Source organism: Solanum verrucosum, unplaced genomic scaffold (genome assembly GCF_900185275.1).
Source record: "Solanum verrucosum unplaced genomic scaffold, falcon-dt-bn FXZP01000261.1, whole genome shotgun sequence".
Classification (NCBI taxonomy): Eukaryota; Viridiplantae; Streptophyta; class Magnoliopsida; order Solanales; family Solanaceae; genus Solanum; species Solanum verrucosum.
The window spans coordinates 7,360,513-7,375,711 of record NW_026019969.1 but is presented as its reverse complement, the minus strand read 5'-3'; the positions used below and the strand labels follow the sequence as shown (position 1 = coordinate 7,375,711).

Genomic DNA, 15,199 nt, shown 5'->3' with positions numbered 1-15,199 from the left:
TAAATATACTTAATTTCTCTCAATATTTATGAGAAGAGTTATAGTGAAAAAAATATGTACTTAGTGATTTCAAAATTTTTACACATATCACAAAGTGATTCTATATTAATACCTGTTAAGTTAAGGTATTGACAAGTGAATAGACGGTTGTGATTAGGGGTGTGCACTGTTCGGGTTAAATCGAATAATCAAATTTGTATTTGGATTGGTTTTGGATTAACAAATTACTTTGTTTGATTTTTTGGTTTGGTTTCGTATTTTAAAAAATAAAAATCGAAAAACCGAATTATCTCTCTTTTTGGTTATTACCTTTCACTTTATATATATATATATATATATGTTTAGAATTAAGTTAGAGTTAATCACTTTTGTCCCTTTTTGGTTATTGCATTTCACGATGATTACATTTATATTTTATACTTGAACATTTATAATAGGAATACTTATAAGTATTGTGTTTTAAGTTTTTCTTATGATTTATATTAGAAAGTATATTTAAGGGATTCAATATTATTACTTTGGTTATTTTATTAATTATTGACATAATCGAATAATCAAATCGAAAAAAGCCGAACCGAATAGAGGAAAATCAAACCAAACCAAATTTATTTTGGATCGAATTGGGTTACACTTTTACAAAACTAAAAATCAAAAAATTCAAATCAAATAGTGCAAGATCAAACCGAAAGACCGAATGCACACCCCTAGTTGTGATTAAAGAGCACATGAAGTACTTAATTTTGTTAAAACAATTCAGACTCCAAAATAAGTTGAAATTTTTAGTATTCAGTTGGCTTGTATCATGATTATTCATTGCGTATTTAAAAGATATCTTACATATGTTAGCTTTTTAAAATATATATTTTTTAAAATAAATTTAAAATTAATCTTTTTCATTTCCTTTTATAAGAAAAGAGATATATGTGAGCTATTTATGTAACCGTGGGAGTATGTATGAGTCACTTTTAACAACGGATATATCAGCTCTAAATAACAAAGTTGAAAGGTATATCAGATTCTTTTCCTAAAAAAATTGATGACACTGTTAGTAGTTAGGGGTGAAGAAATAATGCTAACGCTACACTTTATTATGTATTGAATAGTGTATTTACTAATACATGAAAATTTATATTAGGGATCATTTGGAGTTTATTACTCCCTCTGTCCCATATTATATGTCACTTTTTTTATTTGCACTTGCATTAAGAAATAAAGTAATTTTATCCTTATGCCTTTATTTAATGTTTGCTTATGACAATTTTGGAATAAATGATGAAATGTTAGATTTCAAAAATATAAATGCATTTGGATGACTATTTAAATTTTAGAGTTTATTTTTGGAGCCAAATTTTTTCACCAAATGATCCAAAAAATTTAAAAAATCAAGTTTTTTCCACCTCAATTTTCCTATATATTTTGTGTAAAATGTTTTTTTTTTTTATATTTTTATATATAAATTCTTAAAGAAAACATGACAACATCACAAAATATTCAAATTCCATTACTTCAAATTGATCTAAATTTTCCTTTGAACTTTTTAAAATGTCATCTTCCTTGATAAAATTTGTTGAAGCTTCAATTTTCAAGATTATTTTTGAATTTTTTTTCATCTTTTATTTTTAATTTGTTTGTTGATATTTTTTTTCAAAATCAGATTTTATAGAATAAGTAGTGAATATAGAAAGTAGTTAATTAATGAATGAAGTACTCTCCCAATGATATTAATTACTTGTAGATTTCCTAGGTTAGTCAAAGTAAATACATTTTCAAGATTAATTAATTAATCTATCAAGGGTATAATGGGCAAAAAATGGTAATTTATGCATAAATTTTATAAAATGACATATATTGTGGTCCAGTTATTTTTAGAAAGGGGCGACATATATTATGGGACGGAGAGAGTAGAAGATATGATGTGTGCATTAATTTTGTGCACTAGTAGTACCTTGTTTGGTACCCTCTATTGTGTATTGAGGAGTGTATTACAATACATGAAAATTCATGGTACTAATAATGCAAGGGGATTTAATGTATGTATTAACATGATTAAGACCCAATTGTCCCTCGAAATCTTTTTTCAACCTTTTTTCCACCATATTTGTGGAATGTATCTTTATAAATAAATTATACAATATTTGCTATTTTTTAATTTATCAATCCAAATAATGCATAAGAAATGATCTTTGCATATAATTAATTAATACTAACATAACTAATACAATTATTATTAATACACTCTATTTAATGTTATTCTTATATATCCTGTCAAATGATCTCATATTATTTATCCATGTTCAAAAAAGTTAATGACATTATTAAAGTATGGACAAGTGCTCGAAAAAGCTCTAACCAATAACAATTAGTCCATGTTGGTATAGTTAATGACACTATTAAAGTATGTATAAGTGGTCGAAAAAGCTTGACCAATAGCAATTAGTTCATGTTTTGATATAGAAGCTCAAATATGATGGAGTAATTTATTCATTAAGAAAAAGTGTAGAAATATTTTTATTTTGCTTCGTTCGAGTTGTGGAAAATAATTGAATAAATAAGAAAATAATATTTGATGATAACAAACATCAAGATTTTTTTTGTTAATTTAGTATACATTGCATGTTAATTATTAAAATTCCTAAAGCGGTAATTGTAAAATCACTAACAAAATGAATAGATGGTTATAAAAAAAAAGGACTAGAAGATGGTACCTATTTTGGAACTACAAATGTTTGTTGTTTTCTTTTTTATTTTTAACCCTAATTTTCTAATTAATTTATTTTAGAAATATTTTTATTCGTTTTTTTCTGATTGATTTTTAGCCCAAACTAATAATCAAAGGACCCCTTTAATTAATTAATTGTACTAACTAATTCCAAATTCCGCGTTTGTACTCTCGGGTTTACCCATTTTTACTGTGGGTTATATGGGTTGACCCGTTATCCAATCGCCTTCTTTTTTGGGAATTTTGCCAACACTACTACTATTAATAAGAGTTGCCTTGCCATTTGCCCAATAATTCAAAGCCTACAGCCGCCATTTGTAGAGCTTACAGAGACCTGATTCCTTCCTTGTTTGGCGCTGTAGAGATTCAATTAAGTTGATGATTTAGGGTGAAATTACCAGTGCCTTTTTTCTCTTAAGGTACGAGAATCACTTGTAACTAATGATTGTTAACCTTAAAATCTTGATTGGAAAGAACCCTGTTCAAGTTTCTTTTTTCCTTTTCTTTTCGCTGTTATTGAGAATCTTGATAAAGAAGTAGGGTTGCGGAGGGAAGGTAATGGAACTTCACATAACTATATATGGACTTACTTTTTAGTATTAGGCAGTCATGCTGATTTCTGCAGGTAACATGTTTGATAATATGCCGCTTGCAAATTCTTGGTTCAGTCATTTGTTCTTTGTTTTTGTGGAGATCACTGCCTTTACGCCATTATTCTTGGCTTTTCCCTTTATCATCACATTCTTGATTTTGTTGCAATGATATTGAACAAAGCAAACATAAGTGTTTTACTCCCAGCAAAACTCAGTATCAACGAGAATGATTGATCGCCTTAAAATCTTGATTGAAAGGAACCCTGTCCTTGTTTCTTTTATGCTTTCCTTTTCACTGTTATTCAGAATCTTGATAAAGAAGTAAGGTTTTTCCTTTCCTTTTCACTGCTATTCAGAATCTTGATAAAGAAGTAGGGTTTTTCCTTTCCTTATCACTGTTATTCATAATCTTGATAAAGAAGTAGGGTTGCGGAGTGAAGGCAATGGAACTTCACATAACTATATATGGACTTTACTTTTTAGTAGTATTAGGTAGTCATGCTGATTTCTGCAGGTAACATGCTTGATAACATGCCGCTTGCAAATTCTTGGTTCAGTCATTTGTTATTTGTTTTTTTGTGGAAATCAGTGCCATTACGTCATTATTCTTAGCTTTTCCCTTTATCATCACATTCTTGATTTTGTTGCAATGAGAATGAACAATGCAAACATAAGTGTTTTACTCCTAGCAAAACTTAACATCAACGAATGATTGATAGCCTTAATCTTGATTGAAAGGAACCCTGTCCAGATTCTTTAATCTTGATTGGAAGGAACCCAGTCCAAGTTTCTTTTTTCCTTACCTTTTCACTGTTATTCAGAATCTTGATAAAGAATAAGGGTTGCGGAGTGAAGGCAATGGAACTTCGCATAACTATATATGGACTTCACTTTTTAGTTTTAGGTAGTCATGCACGTAACATGTTTGATAATATGCCGCTTGCAAATTCTTGGTTCATTCATTTGTTATTTGTGTTTGTATTAATTAGTACTATTTTGTGAAATCACTGCCTTCACGTCATTACTCTTCACTTTTCCCTTTATATTCACATTCTTGATTTTGTTGCAATGATGATGAATAAAGCAGACATAGGTGTTCTACTCCTAGCAAAACTTAATATCGACGAATGATTGATAGCCTTAAAATTTTGATTGAAAAGAACCCTGTCCAAGTTTCTTTTTTCCTTTTCTTTTCGCTGTTATTCAGAACCTTGATAAAGAAGTAGGGTTGCGGAGTGATCTAGCCTCCACTATACACTCACATAGACAAAAAAGCTCTCATGCTGCTTAGCGCGCCGCATACAAGCCAGAATAGATTGCAGGTCCAAGCTCTTCATGTTCTAGTTTCATTTTTGTCACTTCTTGAATTGATTGGTTTAAATTGCTAATTACTTTTATGACCTGTCATTCCTTTTTTTCCTCTAGAGTTGGTGTTTCTAGTCAATGAAGTTGGTTTTTTCGTTCAATAATAGTATGGTACAGTGACTTTTTAAACTTGAAATGGGTGATGATTAAATATAACTCAACTTTATGGGTGGAGCTAAATATAATTTTAAAATATGATTATAAGGATACATTTCTTGAAAAAGTATAATGGAGAATAAATATAATTTATTATCGATAATCGAAGGACAAATAAACCTTTTTCTGATAGTTGATGAATTGACCCTAAGGCAAGAGTGAGGTTTAGTTAATTTTATTAATCATTGTTAAGATGAATTTTCCTTTAGTCAACTCACTCTTCCCCTTCAATTGCACATGTGAAGTTCCACGATTAGGGCAATGGAACTTCACATAACTATATATGGACTATACTTTTTAGTATTAGGTAGTTATGCTGATGTCTGCAGGTAACATGTTTGATCGTATGCCACTTGCAATTGCTTTGTTCCGTCATTTGTTATTTGTGTTTGGATTAATTAGTACTCCCTGTTTTGTGAATTATCAACCTTTACATCATTACACTTCACTTCTCCCTTTACCATCACATCTTGATTTTGTTGCAATGATCATGAACAAAGAAAACATAAGTGTTTTACTCCTAGCAAAACTTAATATATCAAGAGACTTTGTGTAACTATAATTGGGATGTGCTTGTGTATAACATTCTTACTGGATCTGCCACATAAATTGGGATGGAGGGAGTAACATTTATCGGTGTAAGATCTCATATGGTATAATAGATGTTCTTTTGTATGCTTATGGTGTCCATGGTGAATAACATGCAGAATGAGTGAGATTTATTTTTGATATCTAATATCCATCTCATATCATGTATTTTATCAACTTATTGTAATAACTTTTATTTGTTATCAGTACTTCAGACGAGTTCTCTAATGGCAAAGGTAGAGGCCGTCGCTGTTAAAGATGCTGTCCACAAATTACAACTCTGTCTTCTTGAAGGCATCAAAGATGAAAACCAGCTCATTGCTGCTGGATCTCTGTTGTCTCGGAGTGATTATCAGGATGTAGTAACTGAACGATCAATAGCTAACACGTGTGGTTATCCTCTTTGCAGCAATTCTCTGCCTTCTGAAAGGTCTCGGAAAGGACATTACAGAATATCATTGAAGGAGCATAAAGTTTATGATCTTCATGAAACATACATGTACTGTTCAACAAATTGTGTTGTCAATAGCGGAGCATTTGCTGGTAGCTTGCAGGATGAGAGAAGTTCTACACTGAATCCAGCAAAGCTTAATCAAGTCCTGAATCTATTTAAGGGTTTGCATTTACATTCCCCAGAAGATGTGAAGGAAAATGGAGATCTAGGATCTTCTAAGTTGAAAATCCAGGAAAAAGCAGATGTAAAGGGGGGTGGTGAAGTTTCATTGGAAGAGTGGATGGGTCCATCTAATGCAATTGAAGGCTATGTTCCACAGAGAGATCGAAGTGTGAATCCAGCACTGTTGAAAAACATTAACAAAGGTACGAGAATTTCAATGATCTAAACAGGTATCTGTAGTTGATAGGGGAATGGTTCTCTAGCTTATGCTTGCTGGAGTCACTTCATTTGAAATTTTAGAATATAAGAGACTTCTTATTCTAGCTAATCAAAATTTATGCCCTTGTTGATAATGACAAATACTAGTAATTTTGCAGGATTCAAGAATAAGCATGCCAGACTCCAAGATGAGAAAAACATGATACTTAATGAGTTTGATTTTTCCAGCACTATAATAACTCAAGATGAGTATAGTGTTTCAAAGTTTCCAGCTCCTGTAAATGCTGTCTCGAGTGAAAAGTTCAAAGAAGCCCAAGCGAAGACGAGGTACAAAGTTAGGGATGATGATGTTTCTATACTGGGAAAGCGAGTTGATGCCTTGCAGTTGCGTTCTGGAGAAGAAACAGAAAAATCGGATAAGAACACTAGATTTTTGAAGGTGGACAAATTTAATTCTGGTGAAGTGTCTTCTGGTCCTTCCCAACATGATGTCAAGAACAAAAGTGTCCTAATTATGTCGGATGACGGAAGGAAATATGCGTCCCGTGGTGAACATGATAAACAATTGCTCAAATCTTCTTTAAAATCTTCAAATTCCAAGAAAATGTCTCAGTCAGTTACTTGGGCTGATGAAATTATCGATGGTGGCATTGGCAAGAAAACAGAGAGCTCATCCAAAATATCAGAATATGAGAACCAAGCTTATGGGGGATCAGCCTCTACTGACATGGAAGAGGATGATGATTCATATCGGTTTGAATCTGCAGAAGCCTGTGCAGCAGCACTAAGCCAAGCAGCAGAGGCTGTTGCCTCAGGTTCTAATGTCCCTGATGCTGGTATGACATTTTCATTGACCCTCCTTATTAGGAGATTTGTAAGTCATACACTCTTTGCATCTAATTGCTTTTGAGTTCTGTTGCATGTGATATTTAGTGTCCAAAGCCGGGATTGTAATATTGCCAACTTCACAAGAAGTGGATGAAGCAATACTTCAGGAGACTGAGATGCTTGATATAGAACCAGCTCCTTTAAAATGGCCAAGAAAACCAGGGATGCCAAATTATGATGTTTTTGAATCAGAGGACTGTTGGTATGATGGTCCACCCGAGGGGTTTAATATGACTGTAAGTTGCTCATCAAACCTTTTACACTCTTGGAACTTGCTACCACTGTTTAATATTCTTGTTCTCTCTTCATATCCCCCCCCCCCCCCCCCCCACACACACACACACACCCTTCCTTTTTTCCTTTCTTAACCTTTTTTTTGGTGTGTGTGTCTAATTTTCTTCAGCTGTCACCTTTCGCAACAATGTTTAATTCCCTCTTCACGTGGATATCATCATCGTCCTTGGCATTTATATATGGGCATGATGAAAACAATAATGAGGAGTATTTGTCTATCAATGGAAGAGAATATCCTCACAAAATTGTGTTGTCTGATGGCCGGTCAACTGAGATCAAGCAGACTCTAGCTGGCTGTCTTGCTCGAGCATTGCCTGGATTGGTTGCTGACCTTAGGCTGCCAGTACCAATATCAACTTTAGAGCAAGGAATGGTATGATTACATTTTAAGATATTACCTTCCCCTTCCCAAAGCTTTTTTAGCACAACTGTGGAAGTTGTCAAGTCAATGACTTCTGCATGCTGTCAAGAGACATTAAGTGGTTGCCTTTTTTTGTGCAGTTAGGAATCAATTTTAATTTGTTTTGTTTTGATTTTGTATTTGGAAGCAATTTTAATCTCATGGTTTTGTTTTGGTTTAGGATTTCATTTCCCAGTAGGAGATAACTTTTAATATGCTATTAAATGTTGTCAGTACTGTGCATTGCATGAAGTTGCAGAATACAAGAGGCTTGTAAAGGATTGTCTAGACTACCTGAAAGTCCAAATTTATGGTTCTCTCTTTTCACTCAGCCTCAAACAATCGACATTTTGTGATGGGGGTTGGGGTCCTTGGGGAGGAAGTCAGTACAAGTACCACCTATAATTATGATGGAATGATTCTGCCAAGCATTGTGTAGTTGGCTAGGGGAGGTGATGGGATGGCATTTTGTTTTCAAAGACTCTTGAAGTTGCTCACGGTTTGCTACCATATGTAGTTCAATTTCATGGTTTTTACTTAATTCTTAAGTTAAGAGAAGAAATAAGCTTGTTTAGCGCCATTATACTTACAAATGAGGTTTGTGTGCATTTTCAAAAGCTAGAGGAGGTTCTTTGATGTGCTTAGAACCATCTACTGAGATTTCCATTGGTGTGTTGGGTGTGATGGTGTAGTTACGTAGATGAGGGTGTTTGTGGTTTAAGGATATCATTGCATGTCATGACTAATCTGTAATCATCATCTGTGAGGATGACTCTTCTTCGTTTGACCTGTGCAGGTTCTCCTCTTAAATACAATGTCTTTTGTGGATCCACTCCCTGCATTCCGAATGAAGCAGTGGCAACTTATTGTACTTCTGTTTCTTGATGCTCTTTCTGTATGTAGGATACCCACACTGACTCCATATATGACAGGGAGAAGGACTTCGCTTCCAAAGGTAGAATTTTGGGATCATAAGCTTCTATGTTCTCATGCAATTTTCTTTCCTTTATCTCACTCTTAACATTTGTTCTCAGGAATCCCTTCCATCCCCTCCCCAGGTCTAGTTAGTTCTTTTAAATCTTCACTAGATTTGCCACCTTCCAGAATTATATTGGACATAGATGCCTATATTTTGATGGTAGCAGTTTTCACTAACTCGAGCTTGAATATTTTGGTAAATGCAATTTATTTGGGCACTAAGCCTTTATATGTGATAGACATTACTTTTTCAGTTCTTTTTTCATGTTACTTAGAAAGGACCAACTGTTCTTTAGATGTTGACTGTATTGTTTCCAAAGAAAAGAATTGAAACATGTTCTTTAGAGTGTGATTACGGCCTAACTGTTCTTTGGAGTTTTTGTTGTCCCATCTTCTAGAGAACTACAGTTCCAAAACATATTCCAATCATTTCCCCTGTTGCTTCTTCTAGGAATGCGATCATCTTTGTTTTTAAGCCTCGGGGCTTTGGTCTAGTGATAAGAGTACAACGCGAGATTGGTGAGTTTCAACCTTGTAGTTTGATATTTAAGTGGAGAAGATTAGATGGGCGGGCGCAGTTTCCGCCAAGTTTCAAACCATGTGCTGTTGAACCTTGGGGATTTTGATGAAGTCTTCTTTTTTTTGAAAAATTGTTTCTTCCTTGTTTTATTTATTACTCTCAAGTTTGCAAGGCAACAGGGAAACTCAACCACCTTCTTTCTTGTTTCTTCGGTATGCAATTTACTCCTCCTCTTAAATGAAACCATTATGATGGGAGATGGGATGTACTATTGAAATTCCAAGAAGATGCAGGACTATGTCGTCCTCGTATGGAAGAGAAACCAAAAGACCAAGGAAGAGATTTGATGCAAAAATGTGGAGCTTGGGTTGGATGAACTTCTAAATTCCATTACATGTGTTTATAGTCAAATATAACCCGATTACTTATACTGGAAGAAAATGAAATGATTATGTATTTTAAGTGAAAGGCATATAATAACAGCAGTTTCAAAATGGCCACCTGTAGGTAGGGAAAAGAAAAGCTTAATACATGGTAGACTTGCCGTTTTGTACCCTCCTGCTTGCCAGAAAACATTACTAAGAATATGCTAATATGTATTCCTTCCTTTGGGTAGTGAACAAAGTTGTTTGATGAGTTTGCATTGAAGTTGTATTGTTGTCAACGATAAAATAGAAAGTTGTGGTGTTGTCTTGTGGCTGGCTTTTACTGAGAAGTTGATTGCATTATAGTTGTTCTAGCTTAGCTGCTCTTGTTCATCAAGCTGAAAACTGAAAGATTAGGGAGGTGCGCTAATAACCTCCAACAATAAATGTCTCTTTTTCCATTTTGCAAGTGACTTGTGGATTCATACACTTGTTCTGCTTATAGCTGAACTTGGTTTTGTGGCATTTTCATGAGGCATATGGCACCTCCTGAGGTTCAGTTGAATGCTATAAGCTTAACAGAGCAAGCTGTCCAAAACTCCACTTGATATCATTTACCAACCTTTCACAGATTCGCTAACAAGCATGCAGTAGTAGTAATTATACGTGAGCAAACATGGTTCAAAATGTTTTTGTTGAAAATCAAGAGAACCTGATTTCATTTGCTACCCTTCCACAGATTAACTAGAATGCAGGATAATAGTTATACTCGAGCATACATGGTTGACAAATGTTTTTATGTGAAAATGGAGTGAATTAACAGTATTATGTGTCTAGATTCATTGAAGTAAAGTAAGAGAAGATTAGTGAATATTTCAAAATATTCCCTTTGATACTGCAGGATATATTTTTACATAGTAGTGGATGGAGTGTTTGCCTACGTTGTTAGGATTGAAGATATGACTATTTATCATATCGGGACGTAACCTAAAATTCATCTATAATGGGGCTTTTCTAGTACATTATTGCACTGACGTATTTTCTCTTTATTTTTTCCTAGTTTTCCAGCATAAGACGTTAATAGTTTCTTGACTCAAAGAGGCCAGGTGGACTGAGATCTCCTTTTGTTCCCTTTGGCTAAACAGGTGCTTGATGGTGCTCAGATAAGTACAGCGGAATATGAGATCATGAAAGATCTAATCATTCCACTAGGTCGAGTGCCTCAGTTCTCAATGCAAAGTGGAGGCTAGTTTGGCATGAAATAGCTGTTGTGGACCCTCTCCTATAAACCTTCATGGTAGATAGAGGAGGTGAAAATAGACTCGAAAGTGTGTACATACCGCCAAATTATATATGTTTGTTGCAACTTCTCTTCATATCTGCTTATGTTATAGAAATGCTATGTTGTCAAGACACTGATGATTGGTGAAAAGTGTAAAGCAAGTATTTATTCCATTTCCCTCTGCCTTTTTAAAAAAAATTATGACAGCTATCATTCGTGTAGAGTAAATTAGTTCTTTTTAACCATGGCATTTTACTTTTTAACTTGTGATTTGTAGTATTCTATGAAGTCTTTATATGCACAAATTTTATTACTCTAAATTAAGAAATTGATGTCCGAATTTGTATTGGAAATTCTAAATGCTTAAGTAGTCATCATAGAACTAGGTCATTGGTTTAAGATATAGTAGTAAATATGTTTGCTTTGATTGGAAGTGTGGCTACTAGTTTGACTGTTGTCATTTCATTGTATTGTCGTTAAAATAACTGATCAGAGTACAACCCCCTCTGCTTATTGCATGACTAGTTCAATTATTAGCCGCAAAATTTACAAGCTTTAATGAGTTTTTCTGTGTAACAGGAACTGCACAGAGCTGTTGCTTAATGCAATTTACAGCAAGTTCTCTAATCCTGGTAGGAGTTGATTTTGCCACCTTCCCACCAGCAAGATATCTTCATCCTATCATTATATCCTCTTGTTGGAACATTGTTTAGTTTCGCAAGGTCTGATATCTCATGTTTACTGCTGTGATCTCTCTTATCTTAGGGACCAGTGATATGGAAACTGTGATTCCACTTTTTTTAGTGTGAAAATTTGGTCAATCATTCTTACCTACTTTGTGCAGTCATGTAAAAATTCTTAATATGCTTTGTGATTTGTGAATATAACTATAAAAAGAAACTACCATTTTTCTGTGGGTTTTAAATCCAAAAACTGTTTATGGCTCCAAATATTCTCTGATCTCTTTGGAGTGTTAAGGCATGAACTGTACCATTCTGTAAATTTGTGCCTCCTGAGACTTTCCTTTTGCACTCTTGATCAACCACTGTAAATGTTGCTTCCATGTGTCCCCAACATCAGTCATGTGCATGTTAGCATCTTTGAGTCCACACTTGCTTTGTAAATTTTTACCCTGGACAAACAGGTGATCTGTGGTCTCCTGCTCACTCTGTGACAGAGTACACATTGCCAAACATGAGGTATTTCTATGGCTATGGAGAATTAGACAGTATCCATGCTAGTTTTGTTAAAGGGATTGGTGCTTTTTAGAATGACAACTCTTATAGTACTCATCCAAGATGATTGCTTTTCTTTCTTAACCTTCAGAATGTTTTTCCATGGATGCCTTGAGTAGTTTAAGTTGATTTGATCTGCTTTTAAGTTAGTCCGAATACATTCTGAATCCTTAAAATAAGCAAAATGTTAGGAAAGGAGAGGGTGAAAAGTAAAGGGAAATGGTTTTACTGATAGGAGAAATAGGATTTGTTCAGTGTGAAGGAAAATAAGTGAGCTTCTTATTGATGTGGGGAGTCAGTCTAGTTTGTGCCTATCTAGTGTTTCGTAGATAAGCAAAAAATATTATCCTAAAAACATTTATATATGGGAGGAGGGGGTGGAGGTTAAGATGAGGTGTGTTGGAGGGTATTACTAGTGGATATTGTTCTTCTTATGATTATATTCCTTATTATTTAAAAAAAAAAAAACATTTTTCAAAATATGTGATCAATTGATGAGCATAGATAAATTGGAAAAAAAATATGTTTTTCCTGCATATCGAACACATTTTTATCAACAAAATATTTGTTTGCACTTGTTCACTTTAGAGTTTGACAGTATTTTCAATCAAATAGATTGTAAATTTATAAGATATCTCATCATCTTATATCACGAACCAAAGTAGGCTGAATTGGTTAATGGTATGACAAAGTGGACCAGTTGACATATCTATAATTGTTGATTCATTTTAATAATGTACAGATTTTGACTGTGTAATCATTTCTTGAACGTGGATAATTCAGACAAGCCAGCTAAGCACTGTTTTGATTAGAATAGAAATATATATATATATATATATAGTATATATATATAGTATATTAATAATAATGAAATTATTTAGACAAGTTAGCTGTTTTTAATACATGGAGATTGGAGAACAATTTGTTACTAATTATTTTAAGTCCACATTATGGTCCATCTGTGGCATTCTTACTGTTTCTCTGTGTAATCATAAATCGACCCTTTATTTATGTACTCTTTTTTATTGTAATTTGATTTTGTGCAGAATTTAAAAAATACAAAGAGATTTTGCAAAATTTATCTTTTTAGGATTGATCAAAATATATTCGAATTCTAAGTAAATAATGTTAGTAATCTCTGCCTCAAGTTATGTGAATTTTTTTGAAAAAACAGACAAACAAGACTTCTCAATAAAATATGAACCATCATTAATTCTAGAGAAAAGGGTCAAAAATGCCCTAGTAAAATGAATAAAAATGTTATCCGTTTATGGTTTAGTTCAAAAATATCTTTGCTGTCAATATCTTGGCAAAAATTTGTTATTTAATGGGTAAAAAATGCTCATTTTTCAATTTTTTTTTCTTTTTAACACATTTTTTTTTCTAATAATACTTTATAAAATTAACAAATGTTTATCCTATTTCAATTCATAAAAAAAATAAAAAAAATATTTCTTATTTTCTTATAATTATTTTTTATCATTACATAAATAAAAATTATGATGGATTTACTATTATCTTATATATATATGACATATATTATCCGTCGAAAGGGTACATGGAGTTATTCTATTTTAATTGATAAAATGAGATTAAGAAGAAAAAAATTATTTCCTACATTTTTATTTGTTAAAGTAATTTTAAAAGAAAGAAAATTAGAACAGAGTTCTTTAATAATATTTTAATTAGGAAGAAAATGTGTTTAAAAAGAAAAAAAATAATATAATTATTCGGAAAGGATATTTTTAACCCATTTAGTAACTATAAAAGCATTTTTGGAACAAAGTATTGACTGTAATGACATTTTTGAACTAAAATATTGACGATAAAGACATTTTTTAGTAAAACTATAAACGGATGATATTTTTATTTATTTCACATGGTTTAAGGGCATTTTGACCCTTTTCTCTTAATTTTTTTTCAGTCAAAATCTTGTAAAATTAACAGTATGAAAAAACACTTGACGTCATTAGACACACAAGGTGATGTCATTATTCAATTTTATTTATATTTATATAGTTTCAATAAGATAAGATATTTAAGCAACATTTGCATGTATGTATTGTATAAATTACGTGTGAATTTCGTCTACCTTTTACATAAAACGATTTTGAACATTAATTATTTTTTTTAAAAAAAATCGAATGAGAGAAATAGAATATATACTTTGGTGAGAGGTTTGGAGTGTGTTCGGTGAGGAGGAAAATATTATTTATTTATTACTCCTCTGTCCATAATTACTTGTTCACTTTTGAATTGACACATTCATTAAGAAATTAATTATTGATATAGTGAGTTTATCATTTTATCCCTATTAATTATGAAGTAGATGAATTTAAAACTTAAGATTTTTAAAAAGTTTTACATTTTTCAAAGTAATTAATTGAGGGTATAATAGGTAAATAAATTTGTCCTTTCTTTATTTGTCAAAATGGACAAGTAATTAGGGACAACTAAAAAAGGAAAAATGGACAAATAATTAGAGACCGAGAGAGTAATGTTTAGTTGGTCAAATTTTTGGAAAAATAATTTTTTACCGAACAACACATCCTTTGTCTTCGGTGTCGCTGAGATGTGTAGTTGTGTACATATACGCGTTCATTAATTTTTCATAAATGAAGTTGTTATTTAAATGAGTAGTTATGTAGTCTTCTTAAATTTAGTGTGTACGACCAAACTAATACCTTAAAAATTCATTTAAGTTAAAATTATTAAAATACACATCTTATATTTTTCTTATTTTTAATATTTCTTTTTATTTTTAAAAATCTCTAAAATCCCTTATTTCTCTCCTAATTCTAAATTATTTTATAATGTATTCGAGCTAGTTTTTATGTATCCGAGCTAATTTTTAACGTATCTGAGCTACATATTATGTATCCGGTTTATCTTTTTCAGGAATTAATGTAATTACAAACTAAATAGGGATAAATTGTAATTTCATATTAAAACTATGTGATTCCTAAAATTTATACTTAAGT

The 15,199-nt window shown here is 32.3% G+C and overlaps 2 protein-coding genes across 5 annotated transcripts in view; both read left to right on the top strand.

Moving 5' to 3' along the window:
- LOC125815508 (shaggy-related protein kinase NtK-1) overlaps positions 1-15,199 on the top strand; it is a 177,200-nt gene that overhangs the window by 147,898 nt on the left and 14,103 nt on the right. The window lies entirely within an intron of this gene.
- On the top strand, positions 3,008-11,141 carry LOC125815488 (putative RNA polymerase II subunit B1 CTD phosphatase RPAP2 homolog). Of its 2 annotated transcripts, XM_049494967.1 has the most exons (8): positions 3,123-3,138; positions 4,520-4,634; positions 5,629-6,240; positions 6,415-7,092; positions 7,190-7,380; positions 7,548-7,811; positions 8,635-8,793; positions 10,847-11,141. In XM_049494967.1, the coding sequence occupies exons 3-8, from the start codon at positions 5,649-5,651 to the stop codon at positions 10,949-10,951; spliced, it is 1,989 nt and encodes a 662-aa protein (XP_049350924.1). In that variant the 5' UTR covers positions 3,123-3,138; positions 4,520-4,634; positions 5,629-5,648; the 3' UTR covers positions 10,952-11,141. The 2 variants fall into 2 exon arrangements, with proteins under 2 accessions (XP_049350925.1, XP_049350924.1); XM_049494968.1 differs by lacking the exon at positions 4,520-4,634 and having other exon boundaries at positions 3,008-3,138.

Coding starts and splice junctions, on each gene's coding strand:
- LOC125815488 (XM_049494968.1), top strand. CDS start 5,649: ATGGCAAAGGTAGAGGCCGTCGCTGTTAAAGATGCTGTCCACAAATTA. Junction 7,381..7,547: donor CCGAGGGGTTTAATATGACT/GTAAGTTGCTCA, acceptor AATTTTCTTCAG/CTGTCACCTTTCGCAACAAT. Junction 8,794..10,846: donor GAAGGACTTCGCTTCCAAAG/GTAGAATTTTGG, acceptor TTGGCTAAACAG/GTGCTTGATGGTGCTCAGAT.